Source organism: Sus scrofa, chromosome 3 (assembly GCF_000003025.6).
Source record: "Sus scrofa isolate TJ Tabasco breed Duroc chromosome 3, Sscrofa11.1, whole genome shotgun sequence".
Classification (NCBI taxonomy): Eukaryota; Metazoa; Chordata; class Mammalia; order Artiodactyla; family Suidae; genus Sus; species Sus scrofa.
Window position 1 is genome coordinate 37,421,627 of NC_010445.4, and position 12,453 is coordinate 37,434,079.

A 12,453-nucleotide genomic window follows, 5' to 3' on the forward strand; every position below is an offset into this window, starting at 1 on the left:
GATTAGAAAACTCATTCTACAGATGAGGAGACCAAGGCCAAGGAAGGTTAAGGGTCTCGGGGTGGCAGATCCAGAGTCTGCAGGCTCCAAGGTCTGCACACCTTCCTCCCTGTGACAGAAGGAGCCGGCCTCTTACCCTCTTGATGTTGGCCGTGTACTGCTTCATGGCGATCTTCTCCAAGGCGCTTTCGAAACCAAAGAAGGACCGGATGTCGAGCGAGGCGGATTGCTCAAAGCACGTCCACTCTTCGTTCTCAGGGTGGACCTGAAAGCCAAGCAGGGGTGGTGACACAGCCTTAGTGTGGGGGGGCTCTCCTGGGGACCTGGACCCAGCCAGAGCTTGCAGTGGGCAGCACATCACAGCCTGCAACACCCAAGGGCAGCAGCGGTACCAAGGGGCCCTGCCTAGAGAACAGAGAGCCTTCTCAGGAAGGTGCAGAAGAGAGTGGGTCTGACATTCCTGGCTCTTAAAAGTTATACGTACATAATGATCCATTTAAATAACATGTTTAATATTTCATTATAAATAAATTATAATACATAGTATATTTCATATTATTAAAATGTTCATTGGAGATCCCACTGAGGCACAGCAGGATCAGTGGCATCTCTGCAATGCCAGCAAGCTGGTTTGATTGCCGGCCTGGCACAATGAGTTAAGGATCAGCATCACCACGGCCTCAGTGTAGGTCACAGCGGCAGCTTGGATCTGATCCCTGGCCTGGGAAGTCCATATGCCAGGTGGCAGACAAAAAAGAATAAAAATTATTATGTATGCTGCATTTTCATATATTTAATTACAAACAAATATGCATATATATGTAAGCAAAGATAAATTTCACTGACAGAGCTACTAGGCAGACCCAGGCTTAGCGCCTCTCCAATGTCCATGGGCAGACACAGGGGTTAAATATGCAGATGCCTGGGCCGAACAGGTCCGAGGCGGGGCCTTAGAATCTGTATTTACAAGCAACTTTGGTAATGCCAATCACAGCTGTTGGTAGACCTTACTCAACAAAACACTACACTAAAAGTGACTTATAAATTCTGACCACCAGGGAGTTCCCATTGCGGCACATCAGAAACGAATCCGACTAGGAACCATGAGGTTGTGGGTTCGATCCCTGACCTCGCTCAGTGGGTTAAGGATCTGGCATTGCCATGAGCTGTGGGGTAGGTTGCAGATGCAGCTCGGGTCCTGCGTTGCTGCGACTGTGGTGTAAGCTGGCAGCTACAGCTCCAATTAGACCACTAGCCTGGGAACCTCCATATGCCATGGGTATGGCCCTAAAAAAGGCAAAACAAAGCAAAAAATGCCCACCAACACCTCCCGGAGGTAAACACTCCGTTTCCAGGAAACCCCAAGAGGAGTTGGAGGTGTGAGAGGAGTGCTGAGCATTTACTGGATGCCTGCTGTATATAAGTGCCTGGGGATCAGACAGATGGTTGGGGCAAGGTCCCCTGGGGGGTGGGAGCTGGGCAAAGCCGCATCAGAAATACCTGGAATGCGCCGTAGTTCCACCCTCGGTTGCCGCCATGAACGCCACCCTTTGGGATGAACTAGGGGTTTACCTGCATTATTTCATTTGTTCCTCCCAGCACCCAGTGAGGCAGATTCTGCTCACATCCGCATTTTACAGATACAGAAAGGTGGTCCCGGGTGGGGAAGTGTCACTCAGCAGGAGAGGGGCGGAGCTGGGTTCCATCCCAGCAAATGCCTCCAGACTCCTCACTGCAGCCCCCCGAGGCCAGCAGGACCGGGCCCCTGCAGTCCCCATTCTCAGACCTCACCCCTCCACCTCAGGGTCTTCACACATGCTGTTCCCTCCTCCCAAACTCTCTTCCCGGCCCTTCAATGACAGCTTCAATGGCACCTCCTCAGAGAAGCCTGGGGGACACTAAGACACTGTTACCTCCTCTTATTTTCTGTAGTTCCATCTGCTAGATCTCCCCCCCCTTTTTTTTTGCTTTTTAGGGCCACACCCACGGCATATGGAAGTTCCTAGGCTAGGGGTTAATCAGCTACAACTGCTGGCCTACACCACAGCCACAGCAACTAGGGATCCAAGCCACGTCTGTGACCTACACCACAGCTCACGGCAATGCCAGATCCTTAACCCACTGAGCAAGGCCAGGAATCAAACCTGCAGTCTTATGGATGCTAGTCAGGTTCTTAACCCGCTGAGCCAAGGCAGGACCTCTCTGCTAGATCCTTTCTTAGCACCTGTGACAAAGTTTTAAGTACGTGTTGACTTTTTTTCCTCATCTGTGGGCTCCCACTGCAGTGGAAGTTCCGTGAGGGCCAAGATCAGGCAGACTGAAGCACTACTATGTGCCCAAGACTTGTTAGGAAACCTGGCACATAGTAGGTGCTCAATCAGTATGTACTGGAAGATAATAATTATTAACTATATTAAAAGTAGGGGGAGTCCCTATTGTGGCTCACTGGAAACGAATCTGACTAGTATCCATGAGGACGTGGGTTTGATCCCTGGCCTTGTTCAGTGGGTTAAGGATCTGGCGTTGCCGTGAGCTATGGTGCAGGTCACAGACGCGGCTCGGATCTGGCGTTGCTGTGGCTCTGGTGTAGGCCGGCGGCTACAGCTCCAATTCCACCCCTGGCCTGGGAACTTCCCTATGCCACCAGTGGAGCCCTAAAAAGACACACACACAAAAAAGTTAACATGTAGGTTAACAAGGACCTACTGCATAGCTCAGGGAAATCTACTCAGTACTGTGTAATAACCTGTATGGGACAAGAATCTGAAAAGGAACAGATGTATGACTGTGTATAACTGATTTACTTTGCTGTACACCGGAAACTAACACAACTTTCCAAGTCAACTACACTCCAATTAAATTTTTTTTTTAAAGTTAACCTGTAACATACTAAGTACATCCAGTCCTTAGTATGTGCCAGGCACTACTCTAAAGGGTTTAGATATTTCATTTCCTCCTCACCATCATCTATGTGACAGGGGCCATCATTAACCCCATTTTACAGATGAAGAAAGGGAGGCACAGTTTCATGAAGGAAGGAGAGGCAAGGGAGGGAGGCGTCAGGGTTGCCAGGTTCAGCCACTAAAATGCAAGAGGCGCAGTCGTACTTGAATTTCAGATAAGCAGGGATAATGTTTTCGGAGTATGTTGAAAGCAGTTTTTAAGGCTGCTTAAACTACGGTGTACGTATACCATTATCGACTGTGTCTGTGAACTGCAGATTCACGGAGCGCCCGCATCCTACGTGACAGCGCCCTGGGAGGGTGGCGGTGGCCGGGAGGATGCTCACCGTGTAGCTGCAGTTCTCCTTGACCACCACGCGGCTGGCGAGGGTCTCGTTGTGCGCCTCGATGAGGAGCGTCCGCTCCTTCCAGTTCAGGACGTTTCTCTGCACGAACACCACGTGCTCGACTCCAGCGATCTGCAGGGACAGGACGTGAGTAGGAGGGCTGGGGGCGGGAACCCCCGAAGGCTGGCCTGTCCCCTCCCCCAGACCCCAGGACCTCTCATGCCCCTCTCTGCACCTGCCCACCAGCCCAGTCTGGATCGTCGGATCCCAGAACCCCTGACCCCCAGATTCCTCAATCTCCGGCCTCCTGCCCGGAACCGGCCCAAGAGCTGGAGCCCGGAGCCCCGCCTCCATTCCCCTTTCCCCCAGCCTCCCAACTCTGGAGCCCTTCTTGGCCTTAGTCCTACCCCCTCCTGCCCCCCACAACCTCACTCTCAGCCTAGCCTCCAGGCTCTCATCCCCATCCCAGAACTTTCCTCCAGGCGCGCGCGAGCGCGCGCACGCGCACGCACACACACACACACACACACACACACACACACACACAACCACCCCACTCCATCCCACCCTCGGCCTGGACCCGCCCGCCCGCCGTCCCCACCACCCGTCTGACCCCTTCCTCCGGGGTTCCTGGTTCTCCAGGAGCCCCCTGCCCCGCACCCACCTTCCGCAGCAGCCGCGGGGCCTCCACGCGCAGCCGGCAGCTCCGCTCCACCACGTGCACCGCCCCATCGGCGCTCCGGGACTCATGCAGGACCTCACTGCCCAGGAAGACCGGGATCTGGGGGCAGGTGGGGAAGCGCTTCTCGTAGGCCTGGGGACCGAGCGCGAGTGAGCTCCAGGGGGGCTGGGGCCGCCAGAGTACACACATCCCTCTCCCGCCCGCCCTTGCTGGGCTGTTGTCTCGTTTGCGTCCCCCTCCATGAAACTGCTGTTACCAAGACCAACTTCCTAACACCTGTTTTAGAGCAGTGACACAGGAGCGCCTGAGCCATGACTTGGCAAATCACTTTTTGCCTCCACGTTTGAGTTTTTGCCCTGGGAAACGTGGGCTAGCTTGGGGGCATCTTAAAAGAAGGCATCTTTCAGGGAAAAAGTTTGACCAAACCAACAGCCCTTCATGATTTCGAAACAAAACAAAACAAACCCAGCAACACTCAACAAACTAGGAATAGAAGGGAACTTCTCCAGCTGATAAAGGGCACCTGCAAAAACCCCAGCTACCATCATAATCCTTGGTGAAAGACTGATGCTTTCCCACTAAGATCAGGAATGAGGCAAGAATGTCTGCTCTGGCTGCTTCCATTCAATATTGTCCTGGTGGTTCTAGGCAGGGCAATTAGGCAAATGAAAGGAAAAAAAAAGGACATCCAGATTGGAAGATCCAGATTGGAGAGCCCCATTCCACGAGTTCCCCGGGTCAGCCCGCTGGGGGGCGTGCCAGCATCTGGCATCTGTGGCTGACAGTATTCAGCAGGGTTTGCTCCAGTGCCTGTCACAGCCCACGTGTCCTGGAATCAGGATCAAAGTGAGCTCCCAAAATAGTGCTGGCATCTGAGGACACACACCTCCTCCCCATGGCTCCCTGCTCCTGGCGCCTGGCAGAGAGCCGACACCACCCAGCTTAGAGGTGGGGGAGGGGGAAGGAAGAAATGCTTGGTGTCCTTGGTGTCACCCCAGGTCCCCCAAGGCCAGCCTAGCATGTCCTCCTCCAGGATCAGGAGGACAGGGCTGCCTCCACATGTAGAAGCTGGTTGCTTTGTACAAACACCCAGGGTTAGAATACTCTCCCCAGGGGAGAATATGCCGTGGGGCCCCCGGGAGTCTGCACTCAGAGTACTGGCAAGGGAGGCCCCCTAGGAACTGTGTCCCCCTACACATCTCAGGCCGCCTCAAACCCTCTTTCAAAGTAAGGTATTTCTGGAGTTCCCGTCGTGGCACAGTGGTTAACGAATCCGACTAGGAACCATGAGGTTGCGGGTTCGGTCCCTGCCCTTGCTCAGTGGGTTAACGATCCGGCGTTGCCATGAGCTGTGGTGTAGGTTGCAGACGCGGCTCGGATCCCGCGTGCCTGTGGCTCTGGCGTAGGCCGGTGGCTACAGCTCCGATTAGACCCCTAGCCTGGGAACCTCCACGGCCCAAGAAATAGCAAAAAAAAAAAAAAAAAGACAAAGTAAAGTATTTCTTGGGAGTTCCCTTTGTGGCACAGCAGAAATAAATCCAACTAGTATCCAAGAGGATGCAGGTTTGATCCCTGGCCTTGCTCAGTGGGTTAAGGATCTGCCGTGAGCTGTGGTGTAGGTCGCAGATGTGGCTCGGATCTCACTTTGGCTGTCGCTGTGGCTGTGGCTGGCAGATGTAGCTCCGATTCGACCCCTAGTGTGGGAACCTCCATATGCCTCAGGTGTGGCCCTAAAAAGCAAAAAAAAAAAAAAAAAAGGAAGCTATTTCCTCCACTGAGGAAGGAGCTGCACAGCAAAGTGAGAGGAGCCTGGGTGTTTTGAAGCCGAGCTCCACCTCCTCCCAAAGGAGAGGCAAGTTCCTTTTTCTTTCCAAGCCGTTTTCATCATCTGGAAAATGGGTATGTGCCAGGGCGAGTATCTCACGCAGAGCCTGGTGCCAGTTAAGCGCCCACGATTTCCATTCCCTGAGCAGCAGGACTCAAGTGGTGGCACAGCACAGCTTTGCAAGAACCTGAGACAGCTCTGTTCCAGCCCCTTCTGAGTGGAGGGAGCCAAAGGAACTGGGCTCAGGCCACCTCCACGATGGGCAGAGGGATGCTGACAGTTTTTGAAAATGTATGGATGGAAAGGGGTGCATGTTTCAGAATTGGTCAGGCTTAGTTCGAGTCTCTGCTGCTTCTCACTGGGTGACCTTGGGCAAGTCACTTGCCCTCTCTGAGCCTCCATCTCCTCATCTATACAATGGGCTGGAGGTAAGGATGTCACCAGATCATGTCTCTGAGCAGTTGACACATGGTGAGCTTTGACTCCATTCCTCCAGCTGTGCATTTTCTTCCCTTTACTCCTCCGAATGGCATCCTCATTTGACAAATGAGGAAACTGGAGCCCAAGAGGCTAAGTAACTTATGTGAGGTCACACAGTGCAAAATGGTGAACCTGAATTTGAATCCCAGAGCGGCTCAGCCCCCAATCCCTCAGGAAGCCCTTGCTCAGCAGCTTTGGAAACAGTTCCAGGGGTCATGATTTCTCCTTTCTTCTCCTTCAATCCTTCAGCTCCTGCCAGGCAGTGGCCCCTGCCCCAAGCCACTCCATTCTCTCTGTTCCACAGTCTCTCTCTTGTCCCCCAAATGAAACGACATACTCTGAACAGGCCTGGCTGCGCAGAACGAGCCCCACACGCCTTGCTCTGTCCCTCCAGCCCACCTCCCACCCAGCCTCCTTCACTCCTGCTGTGTGTGAAACACACTGGTACAGGTTGAATTGCGTGTCATCCACCCCGTGGCAAAACTCATACGCTGAATTCCTAACCCCCAGGACCTCAGAATGTGACCTTATTTGGAAATAGGTTTGTTGGGATGTAGTTAATTAAGATGGAGTCATACTGGAGTGGGGGGAGGCCCCTAACCAATATGACTGGTGTCCTTTTTTTTGGGGGGGGCGCTGTGCCCAAGGCATGTGAAAGTTCCCGGGCCAGGGATTGAACCTGTGCCATAGCAGTGACCTGAGGTACTGCAGTGACAACGCCGGATCATTAACATGCTGTGCCACAGGATAACTTCTGTCCCCCCCCCCTTTTTTTGGCTTTTTAGGACCACACCTGTAGCACATGGAAGTTCCCCAGCTGGGGTTGAATGGAAGCTGCAGCTGCCGGCCTACACCACAGCCACAGCAACGGGGGATCCCAGCCGCATCTGTGGCCTGTGCTGCAGCTTGTAGCAACACAGGATCCTTAACCCACTGAGTGAGGCCAGGGATCAAACCCCCATCCTCGTGGACACTGTGTCAGGTTCTTAACTCACTGAGCCACAGTGGGAACTCCTGTCTTTTATTTTTTTTTAAAGGGGGAATTTGGACTCAGATACACACACAGGGAGAACGCCAGGCGAAGATGAAGGCACCAAGTGGGATGAGGAAAACTAAGGATTACCAGCCACGCCGGAAGCCGGGAGAGAGGCCTCAAGCAGAATCCCTCACCGGGGACCATCTCGGCCACCACCTTGATTACCTTCCAGCCTCCAGGACTGTGAGGTAAAAAGCCTCTGCTGTTAAGCCACCCAGTTCATGGTCCTTTGTCACGGCAGCCACAGGAGACACATCTACACCCCAAGCTTGTTCCTGCACAGGCCCTTCCACCGGCTGCTTCCTCTGCTGGGAACACTGATCGATCCACTTGGCAGTGAAGGGGTGGGGAGGCCTGAGTCTCGGCGGCTTCTGCAGTGGAGGGGACCTGGATCAGGGCTTGTCCGTGCGGGTCCCCCTTCCTGGGACACCCTCCCGTACTGTCTCCCTGCAAGGCTGCCTCCTCCCCAGTTCTCTGTCCTGTTCATTTTCTGTGCACCTAAGGCAACTTCTAACCACATACGTGCTTGCCCAAGACGTGCCCAAGGCCTGGGCTATGTGCTTTTTGGTGGCACTGGCCTCAAACCCACACCCATCTCAGTTCTTGACACACATGAGGCCTAACAAAAGCCAGTGGACAAAGAAAGAATGCAGGAGTTCCCATCAGGGTTCAGTGGTTAATGAACCCGAGTTGGAACCACGAGGTTGCAGCTTCGATCCCTGGCCTCGCTCAGTGGGTTAAGAATCTGGCATTGCTGTGAGCGGTGGTGTGGGTTGCAGACACGGCTTGGATTCTGTGTTGCTGTGGCTGTGGTGCAGGCTGGCAGCTACAGCTCCGATTGGACCCCTAGCCTGGGAACCTCCATCTGCTGCAAGTGTGGCCCTAAAAAGCAAAAAAAAAAAAAAAAAAAAAAAAAAAAGAAAGAAAGAAAGAAAAGAAAAAAAGAATGCAAACTTGCCAGTGGCCCAAACAGCCCCAGGACATGGGCCCAGGGAGGGGAATGACAGGCCGTGAGCTCAGTGCTTGTAGACAGACGACTTCCTGTAACCGGCTCTCCTCCCTAGAGCCTGGTTTGGAGCCTCCAGATAAGGGTGGGCTGGTGGGCAGCAGACAGGTAATGGGCCCTGGTCTCCCTGACTCTCAGCGGAAGGCACTGCCTCCTCAAGCAAACAGTGGCAGCTCTAATGGTGGAGCCAGGCGCCGGGGATCCCCAGCGCTCAGGGCCCCCACCTAAGGGCTCTGCCCCAGTGCCAGCTCTCCAGGGTCAGCAGGCTGTCAGCTGGGGAGTCCCTGTGGTCGTGAGGGCAGGTGTTGGATGTCACTGTCAGGGCGGTGTGTGCAAGGGCTGACTGCACCATTTTGTCCCTAGGACCTCCTGTTGGGATAGAAACTAGGGTTCCCCATTTTACAGATGAGCCAACTGAGGCTCCTAACAGAGCCAGTAAGTGGCGGCGTCGCAGGAAGGGGGACCCCTTCCAGGGCCTGAGCGTGGGCTCTTGTCTCACACTCGGAAATGAACTGTCCGAGGAGACACACGTGCTGACAAAGCAAGGGACTGTGTTGGGATGTGGCCGGGGGTGGAGAGCAGCAGGATGAGGGAACCCCGGGGAACTACTCTGCCGTGTGACTCGCCGTCTCTGGTTTGACGGGAATAGGGTTAGTTGCCGGGTTGTCTCTGGCCCGTCGTCTTCCTCGGCCCCCATGTGGTCTGGCTCAGGGTCCTTCTTGGTGGTGCGGGCATCTCTCAGCCAAGATGGATTTCAGTGCCAAGGATCCTGGGAGGCTGGAAGGCTCCTGCCTCCTACCGGCCCCCCCACATCCTCCTGGTCCGTCTTCAGGGCAGCACCGCGGTCCTGACTGGGCTCCTGCTGTGCAACAACTCCTGCAAGGGGCTATTGTCCTGCCCGGCTAAGGTGGGCGGATTCGGTCATTTTTCCACTAACATCGGGGTTGGAGCGCAGGCCCGTCTGCCTCAGACCCCGATCCTGAACCACCCTGTCCTGTCTCTCCAGGGGCATTGGCTCCATCACAGGTGTCAGTGGCTTGGACATCCTGAGTCCTGCTGGCCTGACACCCGGAGGTTGGGGACCCCTTGCCTTGGGCAGTTCAGAGGGTCTTATAGGATCAGGCTGTTCATGAGCCCCTGCCTGTGCTGGAGACCGGCTCACACGGCCAGCGTTCTCCCCGCCTGGCAGCCTCAGACACTGATGCCATCCCCGCACATCAGGCCCGAGCGTCTCCCTGCCGGACAAACACATGGTGTGGCCTCCTCAGTTTCACGAGGTAGCAGAAGGATTCCGTTTCAGCCCTGCTGCCCGGTGGCTGGAGAGGGGCACCCACGCCTGCCAGCTCAGATAGGGAGCTGATCCAAGGCCCCAGACACGGCCAGGCAGGGCAGGCAGAAGCCAATGGAAACTACCCTTGAAGGCCTCCATGGGCTACCCGGCCTGCAAAAATCCATACCGACGCACTCTGCACATAGAGAGAGAGGCTGGATTCCTAGCCAGACTTGCCCACCTCCAGGCGGGGTAACCTTGAACTCAGCACTTCCTCTCCCTGAGGCGCATTGGTAAAGGGGACCTCCTATCGAATGCTCAGGTTCCTTCCTGTGTCACAACTGCTGAAGCGAAAAGCCATCAGCCCAGCATCCCCAGTGCTTGTCGAAATGCCCCACGCGGATACTACAGAACAAAAGCGTGGATGACAGGGCAGCACAGCTGGCAAGGGCGTGGGTCCTGGGGTCGGGGTGGGATCCCTGCTCCGCTCGGCCCCAGCTCTCTGGCCTTGGAGAAGTCTTCAAGCTCAGAGAGCCTTCCTTCCTTCATTTGTTAGAAAGAGAATAAGAAGTTTTAGAAACATTTTTAAAAAGGGAAAATAAGAAAAGCCTGCTACGCTCCTGAGTTTGGGGGCTGGCTGGGTGGGAATTAAGGTGAAGCTCTGAGAGCGCTGCCTGGCCCAGGGTACCTTCTACATAAGCTTGTGCTGAATGCATGCAGATTTGAAAGAGGGAGAGTACAGCTCAGAAAAGCTATTTCTGCTAATCACTTGACAGCCGCCCTCCCTGCCCCTCCCTCCTTCCTTCCTGCTCTTGCTCACGTACATATATATGTGTATGTCGAGCGTTCAGAGGATACAGGTGTGCTGCTCGCCCCACACCTTCCACCCAAAGTGGGGAAGGAACAGCCCAGCCTTCCAAATCGCACCGGTGTCTTATCTAAGCCAAGACGTCACCTTCCCCCTCTGCGCTGCAGGCTGGACTGCGGCACTCACTTCAGTGTGACCGTCGCACAAAGGTGCCCCCCTCCCTGTCCCTCTCCTCAGGAGCCGTCCTGAACCCCCCAGCCTCCCCTGCAAGCCCCGGGGGACCCCAGGACAGACCATCAGTCTTCTCAGCTGCCTCAGCTCTTTTTTTTTTTTTTTTTAAGCTGAGACCTAATTCTCACGTCGTTAGATGCACCCTGTTGCAGTGCGCAGTTCGGTGGGCTGTAGACCATCCACAAAGTTGTTACCATTATCTAATCCCAGATGCCTCATCACCCTCCCAAAAGGAACCGCATGCCCATCAGAGTCACTACCATCCCCCCTGCTCCAGCCCTAGGCTACCGTTAATCCCCTCTCTGTCCCTCGGGATTTTCCTTTTCTGGATATTTCATACACATGGAGTCATGTCATTTTTGTGTCTGGCATCTTTCGCTGGGCCATGTTTTTGAGGTTCTGCCACGTTGTCGCATATGTCCATGCTTCTGTCCTTTTGTGGCCGAATAATATTCCACTGTGTGGCTCCCCCACCTCTTGGCAGAGTTGCTCAGACCTGGTGAAGGAGCATCAGACACCCAATGGCAACAGTGTTGTCCCAGCTGATGAAGGGACGCAGGTGTGGGAGGCTCAGAGCCACGTGTCCTGGAACCTTTTGAAATGACTACTGTTTTGTCTATGGAAGGAAGCAGCTGTATCCAGATGGCCCTGTAGCTGAAACACCTGCTGCTATTCTCGTCAAAGCCAGCTCAGGGGACCCAGAAGATGGAGACAAAGCATCAGAAGCACCCTGCAGCCAGGGCACCCGGACGCGGCCAGGGGGCAGGGCCAGGGTATGGGAGCAGGGCAGAGACAAAGCATGGGCTTTAGATGCTCCTCTGCCACTTGCCAGTCGGCTGACCCCAGCTTCACCTCTCTGAAACTCAGTTTCCTCAGGAAAAGAGGATAACGATGACGATGCTGACTCTGTAAGGGCTGGCTGTAAAGATTAAAAGGAGAGTGGAGTTCCTGTCGTGGCGCGGCGGAAACGAATCCCACCAGGAACCATGAGGTTGCGGGTTCGATCCCTGGCCTCGTTCGATGGGTTAAGGATCTGGCATTGCCGTGAGCTGTGGTGTAGGTCAGCAGCTGTAGCTCTGATTTGACCCCTAGCCTGGGAACCTCCATATGCCGAGGGTACAACCCTAAAAAAAGAGAAAGAAAAAAAAAAGATTAAAGGGAGAGGAGTTCCCATTGTTGCTCAGCGGATTAAAGAGCCAACTAGTAACCATGAGGATTCAGGTTTGATCCCTGGCCTTGCTCCGTGGGTTAAGGATCTGGCATTGCTGCAAGCTGCAGTGTGGCTCACAGATGCAGCTCAGATCTCAACATTGCTGGGACTGTGGCGTAAGCTGGCAGCTGCAGTTCCAATTGGACCCCCTAGCCTGGGAACTTCCATATGCCACAGGTGCAGCCCTAAAAAAAAAAAAAGATTGAAAGGAGATAAGATGAGTAAGGCATTTAGCACAGTGCCAGACACCACGTAGTAGATTATTTTTTGTTGTTGTTTTGGCCTCACCCATGGCATATGGAAGTTTCCAGGCTAGGGATCGAACCTGTGCCATGCAATGACAATGCCAGATCCTTAACTTCATGAGCCACCAGGGAACTCCCATAGCAGATTGGTTTTTTGTCTTTTTTTTTTTTTTTTTTCTGTCTTTTTAAGGCTGCACCTGAGGCATATGGAGGTTCCCAGACTAGGAGTCCAATTGGAGCTGTAGCTGCCGGCCTATACCACAGCCACAGCAACACAGGATCCAAGCCACATCTGTGACCTACACCACAGCTCATAGCAACGTCGGATCCTTAACCCACTGAGCAAGGCCAGGAATTGAACCCACATCCTC

The 12,453-nt window shown here is 54.2% G+C and overlaps 1 protein-coding gene across 1 annotated transcript in view; it reads right to left on the minus strand.

The window, feature by feature from the left end:
- The window catches only part of SEC14L5 (SEC14 like lipid binding 5), a 46,019-nt gene that overhangs the window by 24,517 nt on the left and 9,049 nt on the right, over positions 1-12,453 (minus strand). The window contains exons 3-5 of the mRNA XM_003124623.4: positions 3,954-4,103; positions 3,290-3,421; positions 137-265 (exon numbers count right to left, since the gene is read on the minus strand). Of these exons, the coding sequence (XP_003124671.1) occupies positions 137-265; positions 3,290-3,421; positions 3,954-4,103 (411 nt within the window). The remainder of the gene's footprint in view (positions 1-136; positions 266-3,289; positions 3,422-3,953; positions 4,104-12,453) is intronic.